The sequence below is a fragment of the Stegostoma tigrinum genome, chromosome 14, assembly GCF_030684315.1.
Source record: "Stegostoma tigrinum isolate sSteTig4 chromosome 14, sSteTig4.hap1, whole genome shotgun sequence".
In the NCBI taxonomy this organism is placed as follows: domain Eukaryota; kingdom Metazoa; phylum Chordata; class Chondrichthyes; order Orectolobiformes; family Stegostomatidae; genus Stegostoma; species Stegostoma tigrinum.
In genome coordinates, this window is record NC_081367.1 from 73883670 (window position 1) to 73896928 (window position 13259).

The 13259-nt window shown below is 41.9% G+C and overlaps 1 protein-coding gene across 7 annotated transcripts in view; it reads left to right on the forward strand.

Moving 5' to 3' along the window:
* Positions 1-13259, forward strand: part of LOC125457866 (transcription factor Dp-2-like) — a 208649-nt gene that overhangs the window by 164626 nt on the left and 30764 nt on the right. For 6 of the 7 annotated variants that reach the window (XM_048542575.2, XM_048542577.2, XM_048542578.2 and 3 more), the window contains 2 exons: positions 3355-3517; positions 8013-8159. In XM_048542575.2, the coding sequence (XP_048398532.1) occupies positions 3355-3517; positions 8013-8159 (310 nt within the window). The remainder of the gene's footprint in view (positions 1-3354; positions 3518-8012; positions 8160-13259) is intronic. The other variant, XM_048542576.2, reaches the window with a different exon arrangement.

Here is a 13259-nt window from a genome sequence, read left to right on the forward strand (position 1 = left end):
GTTCAATAAACAGTGATATCATCCAAGAACTTACAGATGGCGTTTGTTCAGAATTTGGCAGCACAGTCATGGGTATGCAGGGAGTACAGTAGGGGGCTGAGAACACATCCTTGGTGGGGTGGGGCGGGGTGGGGGGGCTCCATTGTTGAGCATTGTCATGGTGGAGGTGCAGTTCCCTGTCCTCACTGATTGTGGTCTGTGGGTCAGAGAGATGAGGATCCTGTTGCAGAGGGCGGAGCTGAGACCAAGGCCACAGAGTTTTGAGATTAGTCTGGAGGTGATAATGGTGTTGAACGTGGAGCTGTAGTCAGTGTTCAGGAGTATAACATAGGTGTCCTTTTTGTCAAGATGTTCCAGGGATGAGTGCAGGACCGGACATATGGTGTCCACTGTGGACTTGTACATCGGTAGGTAAACTGCAGGGGAGTGAGGCAGGCTGGGAGACTGGAGTTAATGTGGGCCATGACCAGCCTCTCAAAGCACTTCATGATTATGGAGATAAGAGCCACTGGGCAGTAGTCGTTAAGGCACACTACGTGTGTTTTCTTAGGTACTGGGATGATGGTGGTCTTCTTGAAGCAGGTGGGAACTTTGACTTATAGTACGGAGAGCTTAAAGATATCAGTGAATACCTCCTCCATTTGATCATAATTTCTCCTGATAAGACAATGCCTCATGCCTGGGGTCAACCTAGTGAACCTACTTTAGACTGTATCCAATGTCAGTATATCTTCTTCCTTGGATAAAGGAACTAAAACAATTTTACGGGAGACTTGTACAGTTTTCATAAGACATCTTTATTTTGTACTCTATCTCCTTTTGAAATAAACAACAAGATTCCATTTGCAGTCCGCATTGCCTGCTGAATTTAGATGGTAGTTTTTGTGTGATCTATGCACAAGGACCGTGAAATTCCTCTGCTCTGTAGCTTTCTGCAGTCTTTCTCCATTTAAATAATTAAATTATTTAAATAATTTTTCCTACCCATGTGCATAGCCTTACATTTTTCCACATTATATTCCATCTGCTCGGTTTTTTCACCACCCACTTAACCTGTCTATATCCCTGTGCAGACTCTTGGTGTCATCCTCACTATTTGACTTGCCACCTCTTCCTTTTGTCTTGTGCAAACTTGACTGCAGTACATTCACTTCCCTCGTCCAAGTCATTAATATATATTGTAAATAATTGATCCTTGTGTCATTGCAGCTTGCCATCCTGAAATTTCCTTCCCTGATACAAGCCTCTAACTTCTGTTAGACAGCCCATCCTGTGCCCAAGAGTCTATGGATCAGTAGTGTCTTGTTGTTGTTGCAGGAGATCCAAGTTTCCACTTTACTTAGTGAGCCCTTATATTAAATGCCTACGCAGTATTACATAAAAATATGCTTCCCAAAACACTTTCAAGACAGAAAATAATGAGAGACTCCCTTTCTCCTTAACTTGAGAGTACTTGTTACTCCATATTTGGTGCTATCCGTATGTGCTAAGATACCATGAAGAGGTGTGTACACAGTTAGGTTGCCTTGGCAGCCAGAATCTTTTTGTTGTGAGCATAATTATTCAGACAATGTGATCTGATTTCTCACCATTTGAGGTTAACAAAAAAAAACAACTAATTACACCCCTGTTTGCTATTACACAAAGTGGATCTGTTTCTCTTTGTACCAAATAATGTGGGAGTAAGGTTCTTTATAAATTGTGGGACATGACGTAAATTACAGTTAATTTGTTCATTTGTTTTGTACTGCTACAGTCTGCAAAGTGCGTTGGCACATTTACTTATAACCTGATATGCATATAGAAGGAATCCATCAGTGCCAACTGAATGCGGAAAAATAAATCAGCCCTTTTTTAACTGTTTGTTTTGATCAAATGCACAGAATTTTATTTCATTTACAGTACATTTTATTACTATTAATATTTCTTAAACATGTGGTCAATTTTGCATCTTCAAAAACTAGAAGGGCATGCCCATAGGTGCGGATAGATGGTTGATGGACATGAAACGAGTGCAAGTTTTGTTAAACAATACAGATCATAAGAAGATATCCATAAAGACAGAATCAGGATACTGATGACAAATCTAACTTAATGCAGACAGATAAGATTTCATGCATTTTAAAAGGAACATCCTACTTTTTGTGTGATGTTTTTCAAATTCTCCAATCATTCGAGGTATTTCACAGAAGCATGGACAAATGCAACATCTCAGTCAGAGCCCTCCTGAGCCTCCTCTGCTCCGGGGAAAACAAACCAAGCCTATCTAATCTTATCTCATAATTAAGAACTTTCATCCCAGGCAGCATCCTGGTGAATCTCCTCTGCACCTTCTGTCATGGGGCTGAATTTGGTGCTCTCACTGTGGAGAGGAAAGGGTAGGTTAGGGTTCACATGGAAGACGGGGTGGCGTAGTTTATCTGGAAGGGGACTGAGAGCCTTTGAAAGGGGGACCTACCCTGAGAGGCCCCTGGCATTCCCAAACCTGGTAGTTTTCAGAAGGTAATCCTGATCATGGTGATCTTCAGAAAGCACAGGGCACAGATGTGAGTTTGGGAGATTCCCTGAGGTATCACTAAGTCCTGGTGGGTGCAGGGATATTAAGTGGCTTGTTATTGAGCATAATTAGCCAATAAACCAGCTTCCCACATAAACTCATTCCTGCCACCAACTTCGTAAAAGGTCAGTTTGCCTTCAGGCAGTAATGGGATGTACAGCCTGTTCTGCAACAATGCTGGTTGTCAAACAGCAAATCCACTTTGAATCCTGGAGTGATTAGAAGAAGGTTCGCCAGGATATTAGTTCCCTATTTGGCGCTCAACCTGGTCCAATCAGGCAACCCTAGCTGACAGATATAAACCTGAGTGTCAGAAGTTCTACTGACTCTAGGAGCCAGCAGTGAACTAGTTGAGTCAGTATAATATGCTATGCATGTGTAAATAGAGGGTGACTTGGTGACAGGATACCAGATTTCGTGGAGTTATTTCAAATCCAACCCATGGAATATTATGTATCTACTTGACCAGGACTTCAGTTTAATATGCGTTATGAAAAAGAGCATCTCTGTCTATCCAGCACTTCCTGAGTACTGTACAGATGAAATATGAATAGAGATATAAATTCAACAGGAAGAAAGGTATGGAGACATGTTGAAACTAAGAATTAAAGTAGTTTTTACTCCTTGAACTATGAGTGCATTAGTGCTAATAAAACAGGTTATAGTATTGTAATTATTACAAGTAAGTAAAAATGCAAGGTTAAGAAGGCTTCGCCTGTATTGTTTGCACACATCAAACAAATTTAAAAAGCACTGCAGAAGCAAAGTATAAAATCTGCTTTCTTTCCTTGTTTTAGCAAAAGAAGCAAAAAGGGAGAAAAGAATGGAAAGGGATTACGACACTTTTCAATGAAGGTGTGTGAGAAGGTGCAGCGGAAGGGAACTACCTCATATAATGAAGTGGCCGATGAGCTCGTGGCCGAGTTCAGTAATTCCAGTACTCACATGTCTTCAGATTCTGTAAGTCGGAGAATTCTTATAGCAAATCAAATTCCACTGTGATCAATTCAGTTAATAATCTGTCACTTAGGGTGTCCCTTCTTATTCATTTAACCTTCACACAGAAGAAAAATGTACTATTAAGAAACCTTTTGTAACATTTTTTTTCTCAGCTGATTCCTACACACCTAAACTCTTATTCTAAGCAGTACCCTGCAATTAGTGCTTTTAATCCTATATTTTATCGATGCCATAAGAAACTGGTTTAATGATGTACAATGTAAAACAGTGCGGTCTAATAAATAAATACCCTCGCTCACACTAATCATTTTGTGCAGATCTGTATGTGGATTTGTACATATTCCGTTGGTACCATCCTGTCTTAATCTGGTTGCATCCCTGAACATCTCTATTAATGGTATTCTGTACGTGTGTTGTTTTTCCAGAGACCCTTAAGTCTCAGTCTTTATCTTCTTCCTCTTCCATGTTTCATGCTGCCTTTCAGCATTATCTAAAGATACAGCATTAGGTTTCATGTATACCCTGACTGCAGTCAGTTTTAGATGTCCGGTTGCCCCCTCAGTCCCTTCACTGTCACTGTATTGTAAGCCCACTTGCCTGACATTCATAGAACATAGAACATAGGACAATACAGTGCAGAACAGGCCCTTCGGCCCTCGATGTTGCGCCGACCTGTGAACTAATCTAAGCCCCTCCCCCTACACTATCCCATCATTATCCATATGCTTATCTAAGGACTGTTTAAATGCCCCTAATGTGGCTGAGTTAACTACATTGTCAGGCAGGGTGTTCCACGCCCTTACCACTCTCTGAGTAAAGAACATGCCTCTGACGTCTGTCATAAATCTATCACCCCTCAATTTGTAGCTATGCCCCCTCGTACAAGCTGACGTCATCATCCTCGGGGAAAAAGCTCTCACTGTCCACCCTATCTAATCCTCTAATCATCTTGTATGTCTCTATTAAATCCCCCCCTTAGCCTCCTTCTCTCCAACGAGAACAGACCCAAGTCCCTCAACCTTTCTTCATAGGGCCTGCACTCCAGACCAGGCGACATCCTGGTAAATCTCCTCTCCACCTTTTCCAATGCTTCCACATCCTTCCTGTAATGGGGCGAGCAGAACTGCACGCAATATTCCAAGTGAGGCCGCACTAGCATTTTGTACAGTTACAGCATGACATCACGGCTCCGGAACTCAATCCCTCTACCAATAAAACCTAACACACCTTAAGCCTTCTTAACAGCACTATCAACCTGGGTGGCAACTTTCAGGGATCTATGTACATGGACATCAAGATCCCTCTGCACATCCACACTACCAAGAATCTTTCCATTGACCCGGTATTCTGCCTTCCTATTATTCCTCCCAAAGTGAATCACCTCACATTTATCCGTATTAAACTCCATTTGCCACCTTTCGGCCCAATTCTGCAGTTTATCCAAGTCTCCCTGCAGCCTGCAACATTCTTCCACACGGTCCACCACTCCACCGACTTTAGTGTCATCTGCAAACTTACTAACCCATCCACCTATGCCTGAGTCCAAGTCATTTATAAAAATGACAAACAGCAGTGGTCCCAAAACAGATCTTTGAGGCTTACCAGTAGTATCCGGACTCCAGGCTGAATATTTTCCATCAACCACTACTTGTTGCCTTCTTACAGAAAGCCAGTTTCTAATCTAAACTGCTAAATCTCCCTCAATCCCATGCCTCCGTATTTTCTCCAACAGCCAACCATGTGGAACCTTATCAAAGGCTTTACTGAAGCCCATGTACACCACGTCAACTGCCCTTCCCTCATCCACATGCTTGGTCACCTTCTCAAAAAAACTCAATGTGATTTGTGAGACACGACCTGCTCTTGACGAATCCATGCTGACTATCTCCAATCAAATTGTTGTTTGCTAGATGATTATAAATCTTATCTCTTATAATCCTTTCCAAAATTTTTCCTACAACAGACGTAAGGCTCGCAGCTCTATAATTACCTGGGTCATCCCTGCTGCCCTTCTTGAACAAGAGCACAACATTTGTAATCTGCCAGTCCTCTGGTACTAAACCTGTAGACAATGAGGACTCAAAGATCAAGGCCAAAGGCTCCGCCACCTCCTCCCTAGCTTCCCAGAGAATCCTCTGAAAACTCCCATCCGGCCCAGGGGATTTATTTACCTTGACACCTTCTAGAATTGATAACACCTCCTCCTTACTAACCTCAATCCTTTCATTTCTCATAGCCCATAACTCAGTCTTCTCCTCTACAATATTCTCCTTTTCCTGAGTGAAAACAGATGAGAAATATTCGTTTAGGACCTCTCTGATATCCACAGAGTCCACACACAATTTCCCAGTTCTGTCTTTGACTGGCCCTATTCCTACCCTAGTCATCCTGTTATTCCTCACGTGCCTCTGGAAAGCATTAGGGTTCTCCTTTATTCTACCTGCTAATGTCTGCTCAAGCCCCCTCCTTGCTCTTCTTAACTCTCTCTTTAAATCCTTCCGAGCTAATCTGTAACTCTCCATCGCCTCATCTGAGCCATCTCATCTCATCGTCTCACAGGTCTCCCTCTTCCGCTTAAGAAGAGATACAATTTCTTTTGTAGACCTTACGGTTCCCTTACCTTATCACTTCCTCCCTGCCTGACAAGGACATACCTATCGAGGACATGCAATATCTGTTCCTTAAACCAGCTCCACATTTCGATTGTTCCCATCCCCTGCATTTTGCTAACCCAGCCTATGCCTCCTGTTCCTTTCTGAATAAAGTGCAATTTGCTCCAAGTAAATAGAGCTGGTACATTGGGCTGAATGCCCTCCTCCTGTGCCATAACCATTTCATAAACATCATCCGGATGCCCAAAGCCACTGCCTTCAGCACCTTTTACAAATTCCTTAACTTCAACATCCAGTTCCATCCTCCTTTAGCTACTGACTTGGGTTGAAGTTTGAAAACTTTGTCCTGTTGACCCCATATCCTGTTCAGTCATAAAGACCACCTACAAACCATGCTGGAACTGTGCACATATCCCCATTTATCTTAGTCCAACAACTGTTCAAATCACTTTCATGTTTTTGTCATTGATGCTTCCAGGCTTAACTATTCCAATCCACAAGTGACCAGACTCAGTGTACTTAAGCTGATCCAAATCTTTTCATCCTGTATCCTAAACTTCACGAGTCCTGCACCAACATGAATACTCTGCCCCCGATGGATGCTCGTCCATGAATAACTTGATAGTAACATTCCCATTCCAATGATAACATTTCTCTACAGCCTCTTCCTTTACTATCCTTGCGATCTCCTCAGAAAATGAATGCAAGTTACTCTTAAGCTGGTATGACTAGATCTTGAGTTTGCTTGTTTATCTTCCACTATTTGTAGACAGTACAGTTTCGGGTGGGAGGACGAACTGTGAGTGGGTTGATGAGATGCTTCATTGTGATTTGGGCAAGTTGAGTGAGTGGGCAAATGCATGGTAGTTGAAGTATCATGTGGGTAAACAGAACATTGGTAGCCGAAACAGGGAGGTAGATAATTATCCAAATAGTGATAGATTGGGAACGAGCAAAGCACAACAAGTATGGGTGGGGATCCTGGTTTCCTTTCACACCAGTTACTGCAGGTAAGCATTGCTGGAGCCCCAGATGGCGAAGAAGGCAAATGGTACATTGGCCTTCATAGTGAGAGGATTTGAGTACAGGAGCAAGGATGTCTTGCTGCAATTATACTGAGCATTGGTGAGACCCCACCTGGAACGCTGTGTGCAGTTTTAGTCTCCTTATAGGAGGAAAGATGTTGTGGTGATGGAGGAAGAATAACAAAGGTTTAATCAGACTGATGCCTGGCATGGCAGGACTGAAATCTGCTGGATTGGTCAGGACTGTGTTCATTAGAGTATAGAAGAATGTGATGGGATCTCACTGATAGCTCTAAAATTCTAACAAGCCTAGACAGGGTAAAGACAGGAAAGGTGTTCCCAGTGACTGGGGAATCCAGAACACTGGAGTTACAGTCTACAGATACTGAGTCGGCCAATTAGGACTGAGATGAGGAGAAATTTCTTCACCCAGAGAGTGGTGAGCATTTGGAATAGTTGTTGCCAACATAGAATGTTTTCAGGAAGGAATTAGATGCAGTTTTTCGGGCAAAACGAATTAAAGGATGTGGTGAGAAAGCAGGAAGAGGGAACTGAGTTGAATAGTCAGCCACAATTGTCTTGAACAGACTCAAAGGGCTGGCTGAATGGCCTCCTCCTTGGAGTGTCTTATATAGTGACCCTCTGACACCTGACTCAGGTTAATATAATAATGAACCTGATCCACAGATCTTCACTTAAGTTGGAGGCTTAAAAGAGAAATTACCTTAAATGGCATTAACGCTGTTCTGTGTGCCTGCATAACATTTTGAAACTGTGCGGTTTAGTTGTTTCAAATTCATGAAGAAGTTTGACGAAAATCATCACTAAACTCCGTCTGTTTTACACATCCTCTTTCAGCAGGCATACGATCAAAAGAACATTCGACGTCGTGTTTACGATGCACTTAACGTGCTGATGGCTATGAACATAATTTCTAAAGAGAAGAAAGAAATCCGATGGATTGGTCTTCCCACAAACTCTGCTCAGGAATTTCAGAATCTTGAGGTGAGTTTATTTGAGTTGTGTTGAAATATCGCAACCCGTTTCCACTTGAAGTACGCCGTAAGGCTTAAATTTGCTCAGAGTTTGGTAATTCAAAGCTTTAAGAATCACGACAGTTGAATCAGGTAAAGCTGGAGTTGGGTGAGATCATCCCTGGAAAGTAATTTTATGGCTTGTCAAGTTTCAGTAGGCAATTTTTCACATGATTTTTGATTTTCATTCAGTTGTATTTTTAGCGTTAGCTGTGGTTCAATAGACAGTACTCACCTATTGTGCATTTAAGTCTCAATCCAGAAATTTGAGCTCATAATCTGAGTACTGAATGCTTGCTGCACTATCATAGAGTATCATCTTTTAGGTGAGATGTTAAACAGGCACCCTCTTTGGTGGATGTGAAAAATTTCATCAAGTTATTTTGTGGAATAAGAGGGGAATCCTCATAACCAATGGTTATCCCTGGTCCACCCACACTAATCAGAAGATTTGGGCCATTTTTGCAGATACTAAATGCAATTTGCCTGCTGTGTTCTTCAGTTACTCGGCCATACTGTAGAATTCCAGCTGTAAAGTGCTTTGGGTCATCTTGAGATCACGATAGCTTGATATAAATTCAAACATATTATTTCCTTCTTGTGCCACGGATTTTTCTTCTAGCCTAGAATGCTTGCACACCTTTATGTTAATTTCTTAGCTTCAGGCTTTTCCTCCCATGTTTTCTCTCGTAATGGTTGATGTGTGTGTTTCCACAGCCAAGAATCCAGGCTGCCAAGATGGCTACACTGTTGATCTTTAATTAGCTACTAAGGAAGTACGGGGGCATAGCCTGGCTTGACTCCCTCTTTTACTGTAGCTTCTCTGTGTAAAGGGTCAGGACCTTTACTTACTTTGGCCCCTGACGTGGTTATTGAAACAGAAGCTGCTTGTGTGGGAAATTGTAAGCGTAATTCTGTGTCTTCCCATTCTGTTTCACGGTTGGGTGGTATAAATTAGACAGTTTGCTTGGTTGCCTGAAGCGCCTATCTTTAAATATTAGCATCATGTGTGATGGAAAGCAGTTTGCTGTGGTATCTATTCATTTAGGAATACTGGAAGGTGTAGGATGAAATCTTATTCTGCAATCTATTTTGGTCTCAAAAACTAAGGCCTCGCAATATCCTCAAAAATATCTGATTTCAGTGTTTCTGTATTTCTTTATTCTTTCATGGAATGTGGGCATCATTGGCAAGGCCAGCATTTATTGTCCATCTCAAATTGTCCATGAACTGGCTAGCTTGTGAAGCCATTTTAAGAGTACCTTTAAGAGTCAGCCACAATGCTATGAATGTGTAGTCACCTGCTGGCCAGTCTGCGTGAGGAAGACACTTTTCCTTCTCTAAATGACATCAGTAAACTCGATAACAGTCAATGATAATTTCATGGCACCATTACCAAAACTGGCTTTCCCATGGACTGCAGCAGTTCAAGAAGGCAGCTCCTTGAGCAATTAAGGATAGGCAATAAATTCTGGCCTAACCAAAGACCTCCACATCCCATGAATAATTCTCGTAAAAATTCCGGATTTATTAATTGCATTTAAATTCCAGCAACTACCATGGTAAGATTTGAACTTGTGCCCCCAGTGCATTAGCCTGGACCACTGGATTACTGGACATTACCACAACCTCCCACATTTGTCCACGTGGCCAGCCTCCTTGTGCAGTCCATTCCAGTCATTCAGCACTTACTAAGGTATCTTCTTATCAACCTGTTTAAAGATGCTATGACATACCCTTAGAGCAGGTGGGTCTTGAACCCAGTCCTCTCACCTCAGAGATAGGGGCACTACCATGCGGCCATAAAAATTAGCATTTCAGTGCTGAGGACATTAACTTAATAACCCATGTCTATAACATCAAATGTTTCTTCTCCAAGAATATTGAACGGTAGTCATACATCTGTAATTTATGCTATACCTTTTCCATTTATCACAATGACTTAGAATTTTAGTCCCATGTCGTAAATATAAATTTTAGTTTGCAACCTCCTTTTGGTGACTATCCTTGCCCCCACAAAGTTAAAAGCCAGGTAGCAGAATTAGTGTCATTAACTCTGTTTGGCTGTCCCACTCAGCGGTGATCATGAGTGTGGCTCCAATTCTCATTCATGTAGGGAGAGGTGAGGCCACAGAAGGATTGGAGGCAGATATAATGTTAAAGTTGAGGCATTGGAGTGCCTGGTTTGTGTACAGGGTTAGGGTTTGGGTGGATGAATGCCTGGTAAGTTGGAGCTTGAGAAGCTGGACCTTCAGGAAAAATCAGATCTTGATAGCATAATGTCCTGGCTTCAAGTGTCTGGTGGTGTGACTAAAACGGAGATGAACATTGCCAGTGTATAGGTTTCACATCTTGGAGACATTAAAATAGATATCATTGTTTTTGCCACTTGCGCTGATGATGTCTGCTAACTTTGTGCAGAGTGTGATTGATTCTGGGTCTCTGAAAGGTGACCAGTTTGCACATGACATTAATGGGTTTCATTTCTTTCTTCTGTTTATGACACCTTCACTTCCCCTCCGCCTCACCCGACCACAACCGACCCTCCCATCCGCCCTGCACCTTTCAGTAAAGATCACAAAACCATATCTTAATGCACCACTAAAAGAAATAGTTAAATAACCGCCTGATGGAGGCTTCTGTCAGATAAGACTGGACTTAAAATTGGTGCCTCCAAGAATGATTACAAATATTTCACAAGTACACCTCGAAGAGGATACATTTGAAATGTCTCCTATGTATCCTCGAAATTGTTAATTATCATTTTAACAAGTCAGCTCGCCTGAGTACATGTTATACAGCTGTAGAGCAGCTGTTAGGACACTATTGGGCGTGCATAGGAATTTAAAGTTCACAGCCCAAAATGAACATGCTAACAATATAAACTGTATTCTAAGTAAGCATAAGTAAATTTGAATTAGGACTGATTTGGGGAATTTTCATTGAGATGTGTTAGCTGCATCAGTTCCATTATTCTTTAATCTTTGATTTTATTGTCATGTATACCGAAATACAGTGAAAATCTTTACAAGCAGTACAGACAATTCACAGCAAGGATGTGACTTAGAGGCATACAGGTTACATTATTTGAGGCTGGAGTCCATTCAACAGTCTGATAACGGCCTGAAAGAAGATGTTCCAGAACCTGCCCGTGCATGTGCCCAGGCTTCTGCATCTTCTGCCTGATGGAAGAGGATGTAGGAGATCATTATGGGGGTGTAATGGGTCTTTGATGATGTTGGCCACCTTTCCGCGGCAGTGAGCCGTGTAAATGGAATCCGTGGATGGGGGGTTGGCTTCGGTGATGGTCTGGGCTGTGCTCACCACCTTCTGTAGTTTCTTACGGTTCTGGGCAGAGCAGTTGCCAAACCAGGCCGTTATGCACCCGGACAGTTTGCTTTCTATGGTGCGACTGTAGAAGTTGGTTATGGATGCGGCAAATTTCCTGAGCTACCTGAGGAAGAAAAGGTATTGTTGTGCTTTCTCCTTCTTGACTTCCTGTGCTGTCTTTTAGAGAACTAATTTGAAGGGAGGTTCCAGTAGAGCATTTGAATTCTCCTGCAATCTACATTAATGCTTTGTTGCATTTCTGGTGCATGTTCGATCAATTCAAATTTTGGTTATCTAATGAAACATTTTGTGCACAGATTGCGCTATCTTGAATGTAGCAGTAACTACAATATCTGCATTAATGAGGTGTAAACAGACCAAACCCTGAAGCCAACAACATTGCTGTTTTTAAAATATGAATCAATAGTTGCTGGTTTGAGAACATTTTATAATCTTGAATAAGCAGAATAATTCTCAAGAAGCGTACTATTTTTGCAGCCAACCAGTATTTTATGCACTTGCCACCAAACCTTTATAATTTCCTAATCTTCAGAAGTAAGCTTTAAGACCAGTGTATGAAGTCCAAATTCAGAAGAATCTAGTTCTGCTTTGTTGGTATGAGATCAGTTTTTCCCATATTCATACTTAAGACAGTGAGAATTCTTGTTCTTTAAGATATAGTCAGTTTAACTCAGCAGATTCTTAACCTTTGGTTGAAAATTTATGCCTCCACCCCTCAGGAGTGTAAAATCAGGTGCATTGTTGACATTGTCAAGTCTGCTGTCTATTTATGTTTTATTTTACTGGCATCAGAGGAGTTTTGCACAATCTGCCTTCCTTTGAGCTGACTAAGGCCCTCAAGTGTCTGATTAATGGCTGCTTAAGACTGCCTTCTGCCAGGAGGGTACCCATCCAATGTGATGACGTAACTGTTTTGTGGGCTGAGACAGTGGTCCCTCCTATTTGGGGAAGCTGTGCCTAATGGAGATGACTTCTTTTGTTTAGAGTTAAACCTTTGTATTGATACTGATATGTTACATACTGCTCCATGTTCAAGGCTAGCCACCTTTCCCAAGATGGCGAATGCAAAAAACTTCCATTCTCCATTAGTGCAGAAGTCACATGACACCAGCTTATAGTTCAACAGGTTTATTTGAAATCACAAGCTTTCGTAGAAGCGGCAGTGCTTCGAAAGCTTGTGATTTCAAATGGACCGTAAGCTGGTGTCATGCGACTTTTAACCCTGTCCACCCCAGTCCAACAGCGCCACCTCCACATTATGGCCCATCAGTGCATGTGCATTTCAACTGAGGGAAAGTGATTTTATTTTTCAGACTGTCGTCTGCAAAGCACACCTAAGCTTTTACTGTTCTGTTGCCAATTGTTTGGACTTGAGCCATATCAAGAATGCCACGGCTTTCATCTACTTGGAGAATTCCCTCTAAATTGCCTCACAGTATGCCAGATATCTTGCATCTGAATAACATTACATTACTGTTCCTTGTGGCAGCCTCACTGACTAAGAGTCTTCAGCAATTGCCAAGCTTTATGGAGATCTGTGCCTAGAGGTTTGGATGTGAGTTCTAAAGCCATTTTACTGGCAAAACACTCTTGGACTGTTGATGAGAGGGAACCTTTCACTGAATTTTACTTTGATTTAGTATTTCCCCACGTATCCAGACACAGAAGCAGACAAAGCAGTTCAATCCTTCATGTCCGCTCTATCAATCTGAACTAAGTT